Raw genomic sequence first — 13,213 nt, 5'->3', positions numbered from 1 at the left:
AAAATATTTGCAATAAATATAACAGAAAAAGGACTGATATCCATATAGTTAAGAAAAAATGCAACCCTTACAAATGCATAAAACAAATGGCCATGAGAAAAGTGGACAAATGCTATGGTCAGATATTTTCAAATATAAATGACCAGTAAACACTGAGAGCCATGCAACTTAAGCAATATTCAAGAAATCTAGGGACAACAATGAATTTCTGTTTTCACCCATCAGATTGGCAAACATTTGGAAATATTCTTAATATTGAAAGTTGGTGAAGTTATGGGGAAACAGGCCTTTTTGGGGAGACAATCTGGCAATACCTATCAATTTAAAAAGCACACATCCTTTAATCAAAGCAGCAATTCCAATGTTAGGAATCTATCCTAAAGAAATGACTACACGAGCATACAGACCATGTGCAGGGGAGCACTGCAGTGCTGTTGGAAACACTGAGAAGCTGGGTACTGAATAAAAGATTACAGCATATCATTTATATTATTATAAAATCATTCTTCACTAAAAAGAATATATGAAATGGAAAAAGCTCCAAGACTTATCATTAAGTGATAAAAAAGCAAGTCACAGAACTATGTATATGGTGTGACTACTTTTTATTTTAAAAAGTAAATGCATACAGGGCGCCTGGGTGGCTCAGTTGGTTAAGCGGCTGCCTTCGGCTCAGGTCATAATCCCAGGTCCTGGGATCGAGTCTCACGTCAGGCTCCTTCCTCAGCAGGGAACCTGCTTCTCCCTCTCCCTCTGCCTGCTGCTCTCCCTGCTTGTGCTCTCCCTCTATCAAATAAATAAATAAAATCTTAAAAAAAAAAAGTAAATGCATATGATGTATGTGTGTATGTGTGTATATACGTGCATTAAGACTTAATAGTGGCCACCTCTAGAAAGGAGAGTGGTGTATGAGAGAGAAGGGAATGAATGCTAAGGGAAGGACTTCTCCATTTCACTTAATAAACTTAAAAAGAATATATTCAGGGCACCTGGGTGGCTCAGTTGGTCAGGCGACTGCCTTCGGCTCAGGTCATGATCCTGGAGTTCCAGGATCGAGTCCCGCATCGGGCTCCCTGCTCAGCAGGGAGTCTGCTTCTCCCTCTGGCCCTCCCTCCTCTCATGTGCTCTCTCTCTCTCAAATAAATAAATAAAATCTTAAAAAAAAAAGAATATATTCATGTACTATTTATATGACTTTTAAAATATTTTTTTCTACTTGTGTAATTTTAAAAACCCAAAACAATATCCTTGAAATTCCAGAAATAGGCCTAAATTTATATAGAAATTTAAGTTTAAACTAGGGGTAGCAAAACTACGGGAGGCTGAATAATTGGAGAAACTGGATAATGATATGGAGAAAAAGTAACTCAGCTCCATATCTCAACATACATTGAAATAAATCTTGTGTTAAAAAGATTTAAATAAATCTTTGTGCTAAAAGCTTAATAATACATATATTTTTTAATTGGAAACAACAGTGATAAGAAGACAAACGACTACTGAAGAGATAAGCATAAAGTAGAGAGTTTCAGTGAATAGTGAACTTGTAAATTAAACTGAAAATTAAAGGGAAGGTTGTGTAATTATAAGAAATATTTCCAAATATAATGATGAATAAAAGCTTAATATCTTAAAATTTCAAAATAAACCATAAGGTATTAGGACCTTCTTTGAAAAAAAACAACAATAAAACTTTAACGTAAGATCTGAAAGAAGAAATGAATAAATGGAAGGAAATGCTGTTTTTAATTCATTTCTAAGTATATATCCAACAGAGACTTTTGGGACCATTACAAATTATTCAAGAATGTATACAGCTGAACAAATGGTTATAAATATCAGAGAATATATTGAAAAAGAACTGCACCCAAGGGGAGTAATTGGTCTTACTGAGTATATGAACCTACATTAACAACACTAAATAAGACAGTGTGAAACTCATGCATAAAGAGAAACACAACTCAGTGGAACAGAATGATTAGTAAAAACTAAACCTCACTATGTATTATGTTTATTCAACCAATATTTAGTGAGTGGTTTCCGCATGCTAGACATTCTACCCGGGGGCTGCCTCGGTCAACAAGTCATGCTCTTGCCAGGCTTATGTTCCGGGTGTGGGAAGAACAAGGCATATAAACAAGATCTTTTCTATTGTCCTAAGTGCTCTGAAGGAAATGAGCAGGATGATGGGATGGGAGGTTACTTCAGACAGGCCTTCATGAAAGTCTCAGAGGATCAACGTTTGAGCCGAGTCATGAATGATAAAGAAGCCAGTCATCTGAAGAGCTAAAGAGGAAAAGAACTTGAGCAAAGGCACTCTAGTGCACTGAACAAGCGCAAAGGCCCTGAAGCAAAAATGTCCTCGTCTCTGAGGAACAGAAAGAAGGTGGGAATGGCTAGAGTATCCTGGAGGACAGTGAGAATATGATGAGCTCAAACAGAAAGACAAAGGAGCCAGATCATGACAGGCCTTGTAGACTGACAGGGAGTTTGGATTTTACTCTAAACCTTATACATTACAGTTTCTTTAATAAGGGGAAGTAAAATGGATTATTTACAACTTAATATAATAGTTTAGAAAAAAATTAGTTTTAAAATAAACTAAAAAATATAGAGAATTACTTTTCCATTGATTATAAAACACTTATTGTGCTAAGAAGTAAATGCTATCAATTATAATTGTAAGATTTCATCTACTGTAATATACATCCTGATGTAGGAGTTACTAAAGTGGGGGAAATGTGCATCATAGAATAGATGAAATATAGAACTATAAACCAGGATCTAGGCTTTACCGGACAAGTGGTTCAATTATATTATAAAAGGTATATCTGAAAAGAACAATGTAAACCTACACATGGAAAAAGGAGGCACAATTAATAAAAGTAAAAATTCAGACATTTGTGAGGCACCACTCTACCTCTGAGTAGAGATTAAAAATGACATATCTCAATGTTGGAGCTAGGAAGAAACATGACCTCAAACAGTCCTGGAGCCACTGTACGTTAATATAGCTTTCCTGAATATCTACCCAGCTACGTGCATTATAATCAGCAATATTCATCTCTTTCACTCGGGAATTCCGTTTTCAGTAGGGTGTGAATAGGCCCAAGAGTCTGCATAAAGACATAGAGTAGTTTTATTTGTGTTACTTAAAAAAAAAAAAAAAAAGGAAAATGGAAGCAATCTAATATCTCTTCTACTGGTCTGCTGCCTGGATTAGCTGAGGACACTCGTTTTACTCCCACTGAAACGTGCTTTGCCTCACTCTTGAAAACCAGGGGTATGGTCAGGACAAGCTGAGAAAGAAAATGAGCACTCCATTCCTCCTGACATGTTTCTGCTAGACAGCCAGAGCCTGATGCCCCACCTATGGTGAGCTGTTTCTCTGGATGCACTCACATGACCTTGCCCTCAGATGTCCCCAGAAGGAGCTCAGGTATACTCTCAGGGACGCTGAAGCCAGACCATGACACAGCCACTCTGCTCAGCTCATCTTCTGTTGGGAGCCTTCATCTAAAAGTGGCAAGTTATCCTTTCCTTGCACAACTAATTTTTGTGCTTGCCACTCAGATTTTCCAAACTAAGATAAATACCAGTTAGGGAATATCCATCACATGGTAAAAACATAAAGAGAAGCAAAGGGAAGACCAACACAAAAGTCTGAAGAGGGTTGCAATGAATGAGCAGAGAGGAGTAAGGAACAGTATATATGAGCTTTACGGAACTAGTAATGTACTGTTTCTTAATCTGGGTGATAGCTTCATTTTACTGGCATTCTTGAAACTGTATTGACATGTTTAGATTTTTTTTGTGTATACATGTTTCACAATAAATATAATTTTTTTTTAAAGATTTTTATTTAGGGGTGCTTGGGTGGCTCAGTCATTAAGCGTCTGCCTTCGGCTCAGGTCGTGATCCCAGGGTCCTGGGATCGAGCCCCGCATCGGGCTCCCTGCTCTGCAGGAAGCCTGCTTCTTCCTCTCTCACTCCCCCTACTTGTGTTCCCTCTCTCGCTGTCTGTCAAATAAATAAATAAAATCTTTAAAAAAAAAAAAGATTTTTATTTATTTATTTGAGAGAGTGCAGAGAGATAGAGAGCGAGAGAGAAAGCATGAGCGGGGTGGAGGGGTAGAGGCAGAGGGAGAAGCAGGCTCCCCACTGAGCAGGGAGCCCGATGCAGGGCTGGATCCCAGGACCCTGGGATCATGACCTGAGCCGAAAGCAGACGCTTAACCGAGTGAGCCACCCAGGCACCCCTGAATATAATTTTAAAAACAATCTTATAGGAATTCTGATTGGGTTTTCAGTAAATTTATAATCTGGAAGTATGGACACTGTAATGAGTTTTCTCAACAGGCAAAGGGTGTATGTTATTCATTTATTTTGCCTTTTTCATATTTTCAGTAGAGTTTGAAAGTTTTCTTCATATCTATCTTGCATATTTTTTACATTTATTCCTTGATACCTTATGGACCTTTTTGCTTTTGTGAGTGGGCCCCTTTAAATATTATATTTCCTAACTTATTAGCGCTAAGGGAAAGTTACTGACTTTTAAGCTTGTTAAACTTGTCCCAGTACTGAACTCTATTATTAGCTCTAATGGTTTCCCAGTGACTGTTTTGGATTTCCTAGGTAATAATTTCATCCACAAGCCTAGTAAAGCCTATCCCCCATTAACTTTTTCCCTCAAAACATACTTTTGCATTTCTTAGCCGTTCATTTTTCCTGATGAATTTTCCCTTCAACAAGTTCTATAAGATTTCCTGATGGATTTATAACTGGTTTCCCATTCAATTTGTTGATTACTATTATCTTGGCTTGACTTTTCCCAAAAAGGAGAGCGCCTGTAGCTCCATTTATTTCAAATATTCCTTTATGTTTTTCCTTTAAGATTTCATAATTATTGGAATTAATGTCAAGTATTCCATACTAATTTCCAAACACTCGATATCCTTTGTCACTCCTGAGGCTTTTTTTTTCCTAAAGATTTATTTATTCATGAGAGAGAGAGAGAGAGAGAGAGAGACAGAGGGAGAAGCAGGCTCCCAAGGAGGAGGGAGCCCGATGCGGGACTCGATCCCAGGACCCTGGGATCATGACCTGAGCCGAAGGCAGACGCTTGACCATCTGAGCCATCCAGGCGCCGTATTGAGGCTTTCTTCTTTAATTATGGTTTTTCTATTTTCACAGAAATGAAAAATTCAATTTTGATGGATTTATCTCATATTTGGCTATTTTGCTCATATCATTCATTACTTATTTATTATTGTAATTTTTGCTGTTTTTTTCCAGGTTTTCTAGGTATATAATCAGGCCATCCTACAGTGAAACTTAATTCTCTCTTCCTTTACCATGTAACTTGTTCCTTTCTTTTTTTATCACTCATTACAAATGTTTATTCAAATTAGAGTAAATAATAAGGGACAGCCTTGTTTTCATGAATGCCTGTAGATTTCTCTCCTGAGACAATGCTGGCTCTTGGTTTTATTTTTATTTATTTTTTTTAAAGATTTTATTTATTTATTTGACACAGAGAGACACAGCCAGAGAGGGAACACAAGCAGGGGGAGTGGGAGAGGGAGAAGCAGGCTTCCCACCGAGCAGGGAGCCCAATGCAGGGCTTGATCCCAGGACCCTGGGACCATGACCTGACCTGAAGGCAGATTCTTAATGACTGAGCCACCCAGGCGCCCCTGGCCCTTGGTTTTTAAAACTAAAATTTCCTGGGCTCAGTCAGTAGAGTGTGTGACTCTTGATTTGGGGGTAAGTTTGAGCCCTACATTGCGTGTAGAGTTTACCTAAGAAAAAAAAATAAAGTGGCGCCTGGACGGCTCAGTTGGTTAAGTGGCCAACTCTTGGTTTCAGCTCAGGTCATGATCTCAGGATTGTGAGACTGAGCCCCGCCACCCCATGGGCTCTGCGCTCAGTGGAGAGTCTGCTTGGGATTTTCTCTTTCTCTTTCTCTTTCTCCCCCTCTGCCCCTCCCCCTGCTCACATACTCTCTTTCAAAATAAATAAATAAAATCTTAAAAAATAAATAAAAGGGTTTCTATAAAAATAAATAAAATCTTGAAAAGATAAATAAATAAAACTAAAATGTGCTACTCCTAGAAAAATAAACTAGGTACTGGAGAAAAGAGGGAGAAAAATACTTTTCACTATATATTCTTGGTTTGCCTTTTGAATTTTGAACCATGTACATGTATTATTTCTTCAAAAATAGTTTATGATAAATAAATATGCACTAAATAATCAAACAAAAATGCTTCCTATTCCAATTCAAGAGCATTTCGGGAATATAATTTGGATAATCATTTCTCTCTGATGCAATTCTATCAGTCTCCACTATCTTCCTTACTGCTGTAATAGATTCTAAGAACTTTCCCCTTATTAAACTGACTTGCATCCTTGGGATAAAGACAATTTATACACAATGAATAATTCTTCTAGAATGCGCTATTCTTGAGAGAGTACTTTCAGAGCTAGAAAAGAACAACTTGCACACTTACAAACTGAAACACACACACACTGAAGAGCCAAAACATAAAACAAGAACCCTTGAGCCAAAAAAGAGTAAATGATTTAAGGCCACACTGCTTATTAACAGGACAGATAGAAACACGAGCCAGGTCTCCTGACTTGCTACAAGTGATTATTGGCTAAGATCTGCTTTAGTAATTCTGTACCAAAACTAATATGCAATATTTGAGTAAGATTTTTTTTTTGAGAGGCTTTTGGATTACTACCAATTTACACTGTAAAATATACTTAAGTAATATGATTTTTTTAATTCTCAGTTTAAGAAATACCTTACGCAATACAGAGGTGTTATTGTACTTCAACACTTAAAAATTCTACTGAATCTATTAAGGAGTCAGGTTTTTTTAATCCTTTCTTATTTCACCCTAATACTGGATTAAGTGCCTTGTTGTTGGTCTAATTTGGGTATTTATGTTCTGAAGTCAGCTATTTCAAATACATTAGTAATACAATTATGTGTATCATCCTCTAAAAACATGTTGATGTTTTCTGACTTTTATCCTCAATATATTAGGCCAACTATTCATTGATTTCATTGTCTTTTCAAAGATCAAACCCCTTAGTTCCTATTATTTTCATCTTCTATTTATCTATCTTCCCAAATCCAATGCCCGTTATTTAATAAACACCCATTACATTGTAGGGTTAATTTCTTTTTATTTTGACAATATAGATATGTGAAGTGCATTTCCTCCAATAACCGCATCCCAATTTTTAAACTATATTATCACTATTTCCTTTTTCTTCTAATACACTTATTATATGCACATTTTTATAGCATTCTATAGTTTATAATACTATAAAATACATTGTCACAACTGAATCCTATAACCTATACATCTATTCAGATGGTAGATCCATGACTCAAATGCAGGTTTTCTGATTTTAGATCTTAAACTCTATTATGCCACATTGACTCTCAATGTCCAATCTGACTCAAGTGTTTTAAGAAAGCTTTTTAAATCATCTTACAGAGGGGCGCCTGGGTGGCTCAGTCATTAAGCGTCTGCCTTTGGCTCCGGTCATGATCTCAGGGTCCTGGGATCGAGCGCCGCACCAGGCTCCCTGCTCCACGGGAAGCCTGCTTCTCCCTCTCCCACTCCCCCTGCTTGTGTTCCCTCTCTTGCTGTGTCTCTCTCTGTCAAATAAATAAATAAAATCTTAAAAAAAAAAAACTTAAGAGATCATCTTTTCAGATAATTTATATACTGTTATGTACAATACGCGAATATAATGTATGAGTTTTTAATCATCTTAAATCATTTTCTGAATGTAAAATTTATATTTCTGTAGCTAGAGAGTTTTCTATAATTGTTGATTAGGTTTTAATGCAAGCTTCTATTTCAGTGCTTTCTACTTAAGAAACTTATTCAACACACTTAAAGGAAGCCTACCTAAAATTTCACATATAAAATGATGGAATTAGGGGCCATGGCTGGCTCAGTTGGTAGAGCATGCAACTCTTGCTGTCAGGGTTCTGAGTTTGAGCCCCATGTTGGAAGCAGAAATTACTTTTAAAAAAAATCTAAAATGATAGAATTATACTAAATTAATGGTTCCCAAGCTAGGGGCCCTACACATCTCAGTTTCCATAAAGACAATAAAAAGAATCTATAAGCCACGGGACACCTAGGTGGCTCAGTAAGTTAAGCGTCTGCCTTCGGCTCAGGTCATGGGGCCAGAGTCCTGAAATGGCGCCCCGTGTCGGGTTCCCTACTCAGTGGGGAGCCTGCTTCTCCCTCTGCCTACCCCACCCTCAGCCCCGGCTTGTGTTCTCTCTCTCTCACTCACTCTCTCTCTCAAATGGATAAATAATAATAAAAAAATAAAAGAATCTATAAGCCATTTCTAATTTTCAAAAATCCTAAAAAAAATTTTGTTTACCTATGTTAGGATTGCATAGATTAACTAAAACATCGAGTATCTTTGTCTTAGGCTAGAATTACAAGTGAAAATAAAAAGTATGAATTCTTAAATGTCATTTGGCTTAATAGTTTAAAAAAATTTCAAAACATGGTATGATACTGTAATTTATAATAAGAAAATATTTGGTACTCATCCCTGTTTCTGGCACAGAGTTCCTAAGTGATAAAGGAATTTGGAATTTCCTAAAAGATAAAGGTATCCTGTTTATGTTAATAAGGTGACTTTTAGAAGGCACCGAAGATGGGGGCTTTTTGCCAGGCAAACCAACCATGCACTTAGAGGACTGGAACTTACAGTCCCACCCCTGATCTCCAGAAAAACCCAACAGGTCAGTGTCTGGAGAGCTTCCAGGATGGTGGACTTTGGAGAGTGGCCTGACTGGAAAGGCATGGAAGCCCTTTCCCCATTTCTCCATTCCTTGCCCTGTAAATCTCTTCCGTCTGACTGTTCCTGAGTTATATCTTTCTATAGTAAGATGGTAATCTAGTAAGTACCATGTTCTTCTACAGAGTTCTGTGAGCCACTCTAGCAAATTAAACCCAAGGAGGAAGTCATGGGAACTTCTGATCCATAGCCAGTCAGTCGGAAGCACAAGTGACACCAATCTGGACTTGTGACTGGTGTCTATCTTCAGGTAGATAGTGTCAGAATTGAGTTAAATTTGTGGAACACCTGGTCATTGCCCAGAGAGAACTGAGTTAACTGCTAGGTGGTGGTGAGGGGGAAGCACACACATCGGAATTGGTATCAGAATTGTACATGAAAACCAAGGGCAGTGAGAGGGCTGGGTAGAAACCAATGAGTCCAAAAGCTCTAGGAGTTTTTACGGGTTGCTAGGAGCTTTCTTAATAGCACCATATGGTGGACATCTGGCAACTCTTACCAGTATCAATAAAAAGACTAACAAAAAGATCTACAGGATGGTTACTCAAAAATCCAGTGTAAATTCTCTTTAGTGGCTGCCATCATTAGCTGACTACACATACCTGGATGAGGTCCAAGATTCCAAGTTCACTCTCTGATGAATCCACACAAAACACAAAGTAGAGTGTAGCATAGTGCCGATAAATCAGTTTGTACTCAGGGCCACCAATCAAACTGTGGAAGATGGGAAACGTTTAAATGGCTGTATCTTAATTAAACATTTCAAAGAGAAACCCTATGCCAAAGAATGAGAACAGGTACAACAGACAGGTGAGCACAGGCCAAACAACAGGCCATGTCTACCAGGGGAACAGCAACCAAGTTTGGAAGAGGTGCCTAAAACCACTTTACCTCACCTTTTCTTCTGCCGTCCTCCCAGGAACCAAACATCTAAATGAGTAATATCTGAAGCACAACCATTCAACAGCTTCCAAAACAGAATTGGGTGTCTTTGTGAGCAGCTCAGGTACCCACCTGACACTTGAGTACTACCTGAAGAGGCAACAGTGATGAAGGGCACCCAACAGTGGATACACAGGGAGAAAACGGAAGCCCATGATTTACCTTCCACCCTCCAAGAAGTTACAGATGTTGTCATCTCGCTTGAGAACTAGATGGAAGGTCTCTCGAACAATCTGCTGTTGAATTTCTTCTGGCTAATGGAATAAAAGAAATAAAAGTGAATCAGTACGGGGGGAGGCAGTCTGAAAAACTACATTCCATGGATGGGGATGAACAGGGAGAGAAGTGCTTCTAAACAAGGAACAATCTGAACATTTGGTACCAGTTTCCAGAAAAAAAGAAGTGATGAATAAAGGAAAAATAAAAGGGGAATCTATGGAAAATGGGAAAGACTCAGTTACACGGGGCGCCTAGGTGGCTCAGTTGGTTAAGCAACTGCCTTTGGCTCAGGTCATGATCCTGGAGTCCCAGGATGGAGTCCCACATCAGGCTCCCTGCTCAGCAGGGAGTCTGCTTCTCCCTCTGACCCTCCCCCATCTTGTATTCGCTCTCTCTCATTCTCTCTCTCTCTCTCTCAAATAAATAAATAAAATCTTAAGAAAAAAAAAAAGACTCAGTTACAGGAATTAAGCTAGGGTGTATTTACCTGGACATTGAGTCACTAACCATTACTGTCTTGATAGGTAAGCCTTATAGTTAATAACCAAGGAAAGGAGCGGGGAGCCTGGGTGACTCAGTTGGTTTGGCGTCTGACTCTTGGTTTTAGCTCAGGTCATGATCTCGGGGTCATGAGATTGAGCCCCACAGGGGGCTCTGCTTGAGATTCTCTCTCTCCCTAAGCCCCTCCCCCTGCTCGCACACTCTCTCTCAAATAAATAAAATCTTAAAAAAAAGATTTTATTTATTTTATTTGAGAAAGAGAGAGAGAGAGAAAACAAGTTGGGGGGAGGGGCAGAGGGAGAATCAGACTCCCCGCTGAGCAGGAAGCCTGATGTGGGACTCGATCCCAGGATCCAGGGATCATGACCGGAGCCAAAGGCAGACACTTAACCAACTGAGCCATCCAGGCGCCTCTAAATCAATAAAATCTTAAAACAAAAAACAAAAAACAAAAAACAAGGAAAGGAGAACTGATAAACTCTCATAAAAGGTCAAAGATAACTAGAAGGCCAGTCCTGGAATATTTTGCCTTCACCTAGAAAATATCTATGCCAAGGTAAATAACAAATGTCAATAGGCCTAACCCTTCAAGGAGGTCAAAATTTAATTGTGTAATCATGTTTTCAAAAACTGAATTTTCCATCTTCTGTACTGGTAATATGGCATTACATATAAGATGGGGTGTTACTCACCAACAAAGTATTACTGTCAGAAAAAGTTCTATTTACAGATTAGAATTTTGAATGGTTATACTTTTTTTTTCACATACACAAGAAAGCTCAACTGTAATGATACCTCTTGATAACTCACATTGTGAGTTATAAATTCACACTCTTTATACAGAGGAAGTTCATAAGTATGGTTAAAAAAAATAAAAGGATGATGGAGGGCACCTGGGTGGCTCAGTCAGTTAAGCCTCTGACTCTTGCTTTCAGCTCAGGTTATGATCTCGGGGCTGTGGGACTGAGCCCTGCCATGGGCTGTGCACTCAGCCGGGAGTCTGCTTGAGATGCTCTCTCTCTGCCCCTCCCCCTGCTCTCTCTCAAATAAATAAATAAATCTTAAAAAAAAAAAAAAGGATGATGGAAGGAAGAAACTGATCATTAAGACAAAAGTAATTAAAAGCTCTCACATCTCAATGTGCAATGAATCACCTGGGAATGTTATTAAAATACAGGTTCTGATTTAGTAGGTTTGGGGTACATCCTGAGACTGCATTGCTAACAAACTTCCAGGGGATACCAATGCTGCTGGTCTGGGGATCATACTTTGAGTAGCAAAGCTTATGAAAACCTTCAGATTGGACTTGCCCTAAGAGTCAGAAAATAGATTCAGGTAATGTTAACCCCTTCTTTCTAAAGCATTGAATTTGGGACGCCTGGGTGGCTCAGTCGGTTAAGCGTCTGCCTTCAGCTCAGGTCATGATCCCAGGGTCTTGGGATGGAGTCTTACATCAGGCTCCTTACTCAGCGGGGAGCCTGCTTCTCCCTCTGCCTACCGCTCCCCCTGATTGTGCGCACTCTCTCTCTGATAAATAAATAAAATCTTTAAAAAAATTGAATTTTAGTTTGAAATAGTTATTTAAAAGAAAGGCTGAGGGTGCCTAGGTATCTCAGTCGTTAAGTTGTCTGCCTTTGGCTCGGGTTGTGATCCCAGGGTCCTGGGACCCCACATCGGGCTCCCTGCTCAGCGGGGAGCCTGCTTCTCCCTCTCCCACTCCCCCTGCTTGTGTTCCCTCTCTCGCTGTGTCTCTGTCAAATAAATAAATAAATTTTTGAAAAAATAAAAGAAAAAAACAACAAAACAGGGAAAATGTAACTGTGGAGAAATTATTTTTCATAACTTTGACTCAACGTGGATGAACAGTGGCTCTCAGTATTTACTCAATCAATGAAAACCAGCTAACGGGATGCCTGAGTGGCTCGGTTGGTTAAACATCTGCCTTCAGCTCAAGTCATGATCCCAGAATCCAGGGATGGAGCCCTGCCTCTGGCTGGCTCCCTACTCCTTGGGTAGCCTGCTTCTCTCTCTGCCTGCCGCTCCCACTGCTTATGCTGTCCCGTGCACGCTCTGTCAAATAAATAAATAAATCCTTAAAAAAAAAAAACAACTTAATAAAAAAAATAAAAAAGAAAACCTGCTACTCACTAGTCACTGTAAGTTTGAGTCAATCAGTTACTATTTTCCTGGTTTCCATTTAAAGTCACAAAGCTCACTGATGCGAGGATGTGTAAAGGATTAACTCCGTGTACTTGGAAATACAAAACAAGCGAAGTATCAGCACTTTTTAACCTGATAAAAACATCTTTCAAACTAAAGCCTTTTATCTGACCCTAGGGGCAGGCAGCAGCAGTCATAGGGGAAGTGGTAATGAAACAGTGAAGCTAACTAATTTCTTTCTTTTTAAAAGATTTTATTTATTTGAGAAAGAGCGAACTAGCAGGGTGAGGGGCGGAGGGAGAAGCAGATTCCCCACTGAGCAGTGAGCCAGCCATAGGCAAGGCTCCATCCCGGGACTCTGGGATCATGACCTGAGCCACCCAGATGCCCCTAATTTCTAATTTCAACAGAAAGGTGAACTACCACTTGCTTACATGCCTCAATGACTTTAACAATCCCTCATATTTTTTAGTTCTCTGCCGTTTTCAAAGTAACTTTCACTTACAAGCTAATGTGTTCTTATAAAAATTCTATGTTC

At 39.0% G+C, this 13,213-nt stretch overlaps 1 protein-coding gene across 3 annotated transcripts in view; it reads right to left on the bottom strand.

Moving 5' to 3' along the window:
- Positions 1-13,213, bottom strand: part of AP3S2 (adaptor related protein complex 3 subunit sigma 2) — a 55,793-nt gene that overhangs the window by 40,329 nt on the left and 2,251 nt on the right. For all 3 annotated transcript variants that reach the window (XM_025893034.2, XM_025893037.2, XM_025893036.2), the window contains 2 exons: positions 9,958-10,049; positions 9,456-9,567 (listed from right to left, as the gene is read on the bottom strand). In XM_025893034.2, the coding sequence (XP_025748819.2) occupies positions 9,456-9,567; positions 9,958-10,049 (204 nt within the window). The remainder of the gene's footprint in view (positions 1-9,455; positions 9,568-9,957; positions 10,050-13,213) is intronic.

This window comes from Callorhinus ursinus, unplaced genomic scaffold (genome assembly GCF_003265705.2).
Source record: "Callorhinus ursinus isolate GAN/ISIS: 27379988/994484 unplaced genomic scaffold, GSC_fseal_2.0 scaffold45, whole genome shotgun sequence".
Lineage (NCBI taxonomy): Eukaryota > Metazoa > Chordata > Mammalia > Carnivora > Otariidae > Callorhinus > Callorhinus ursinus.
This window is presented reverse-complemented; position numbering and strand designations above follow the sequence as displayed.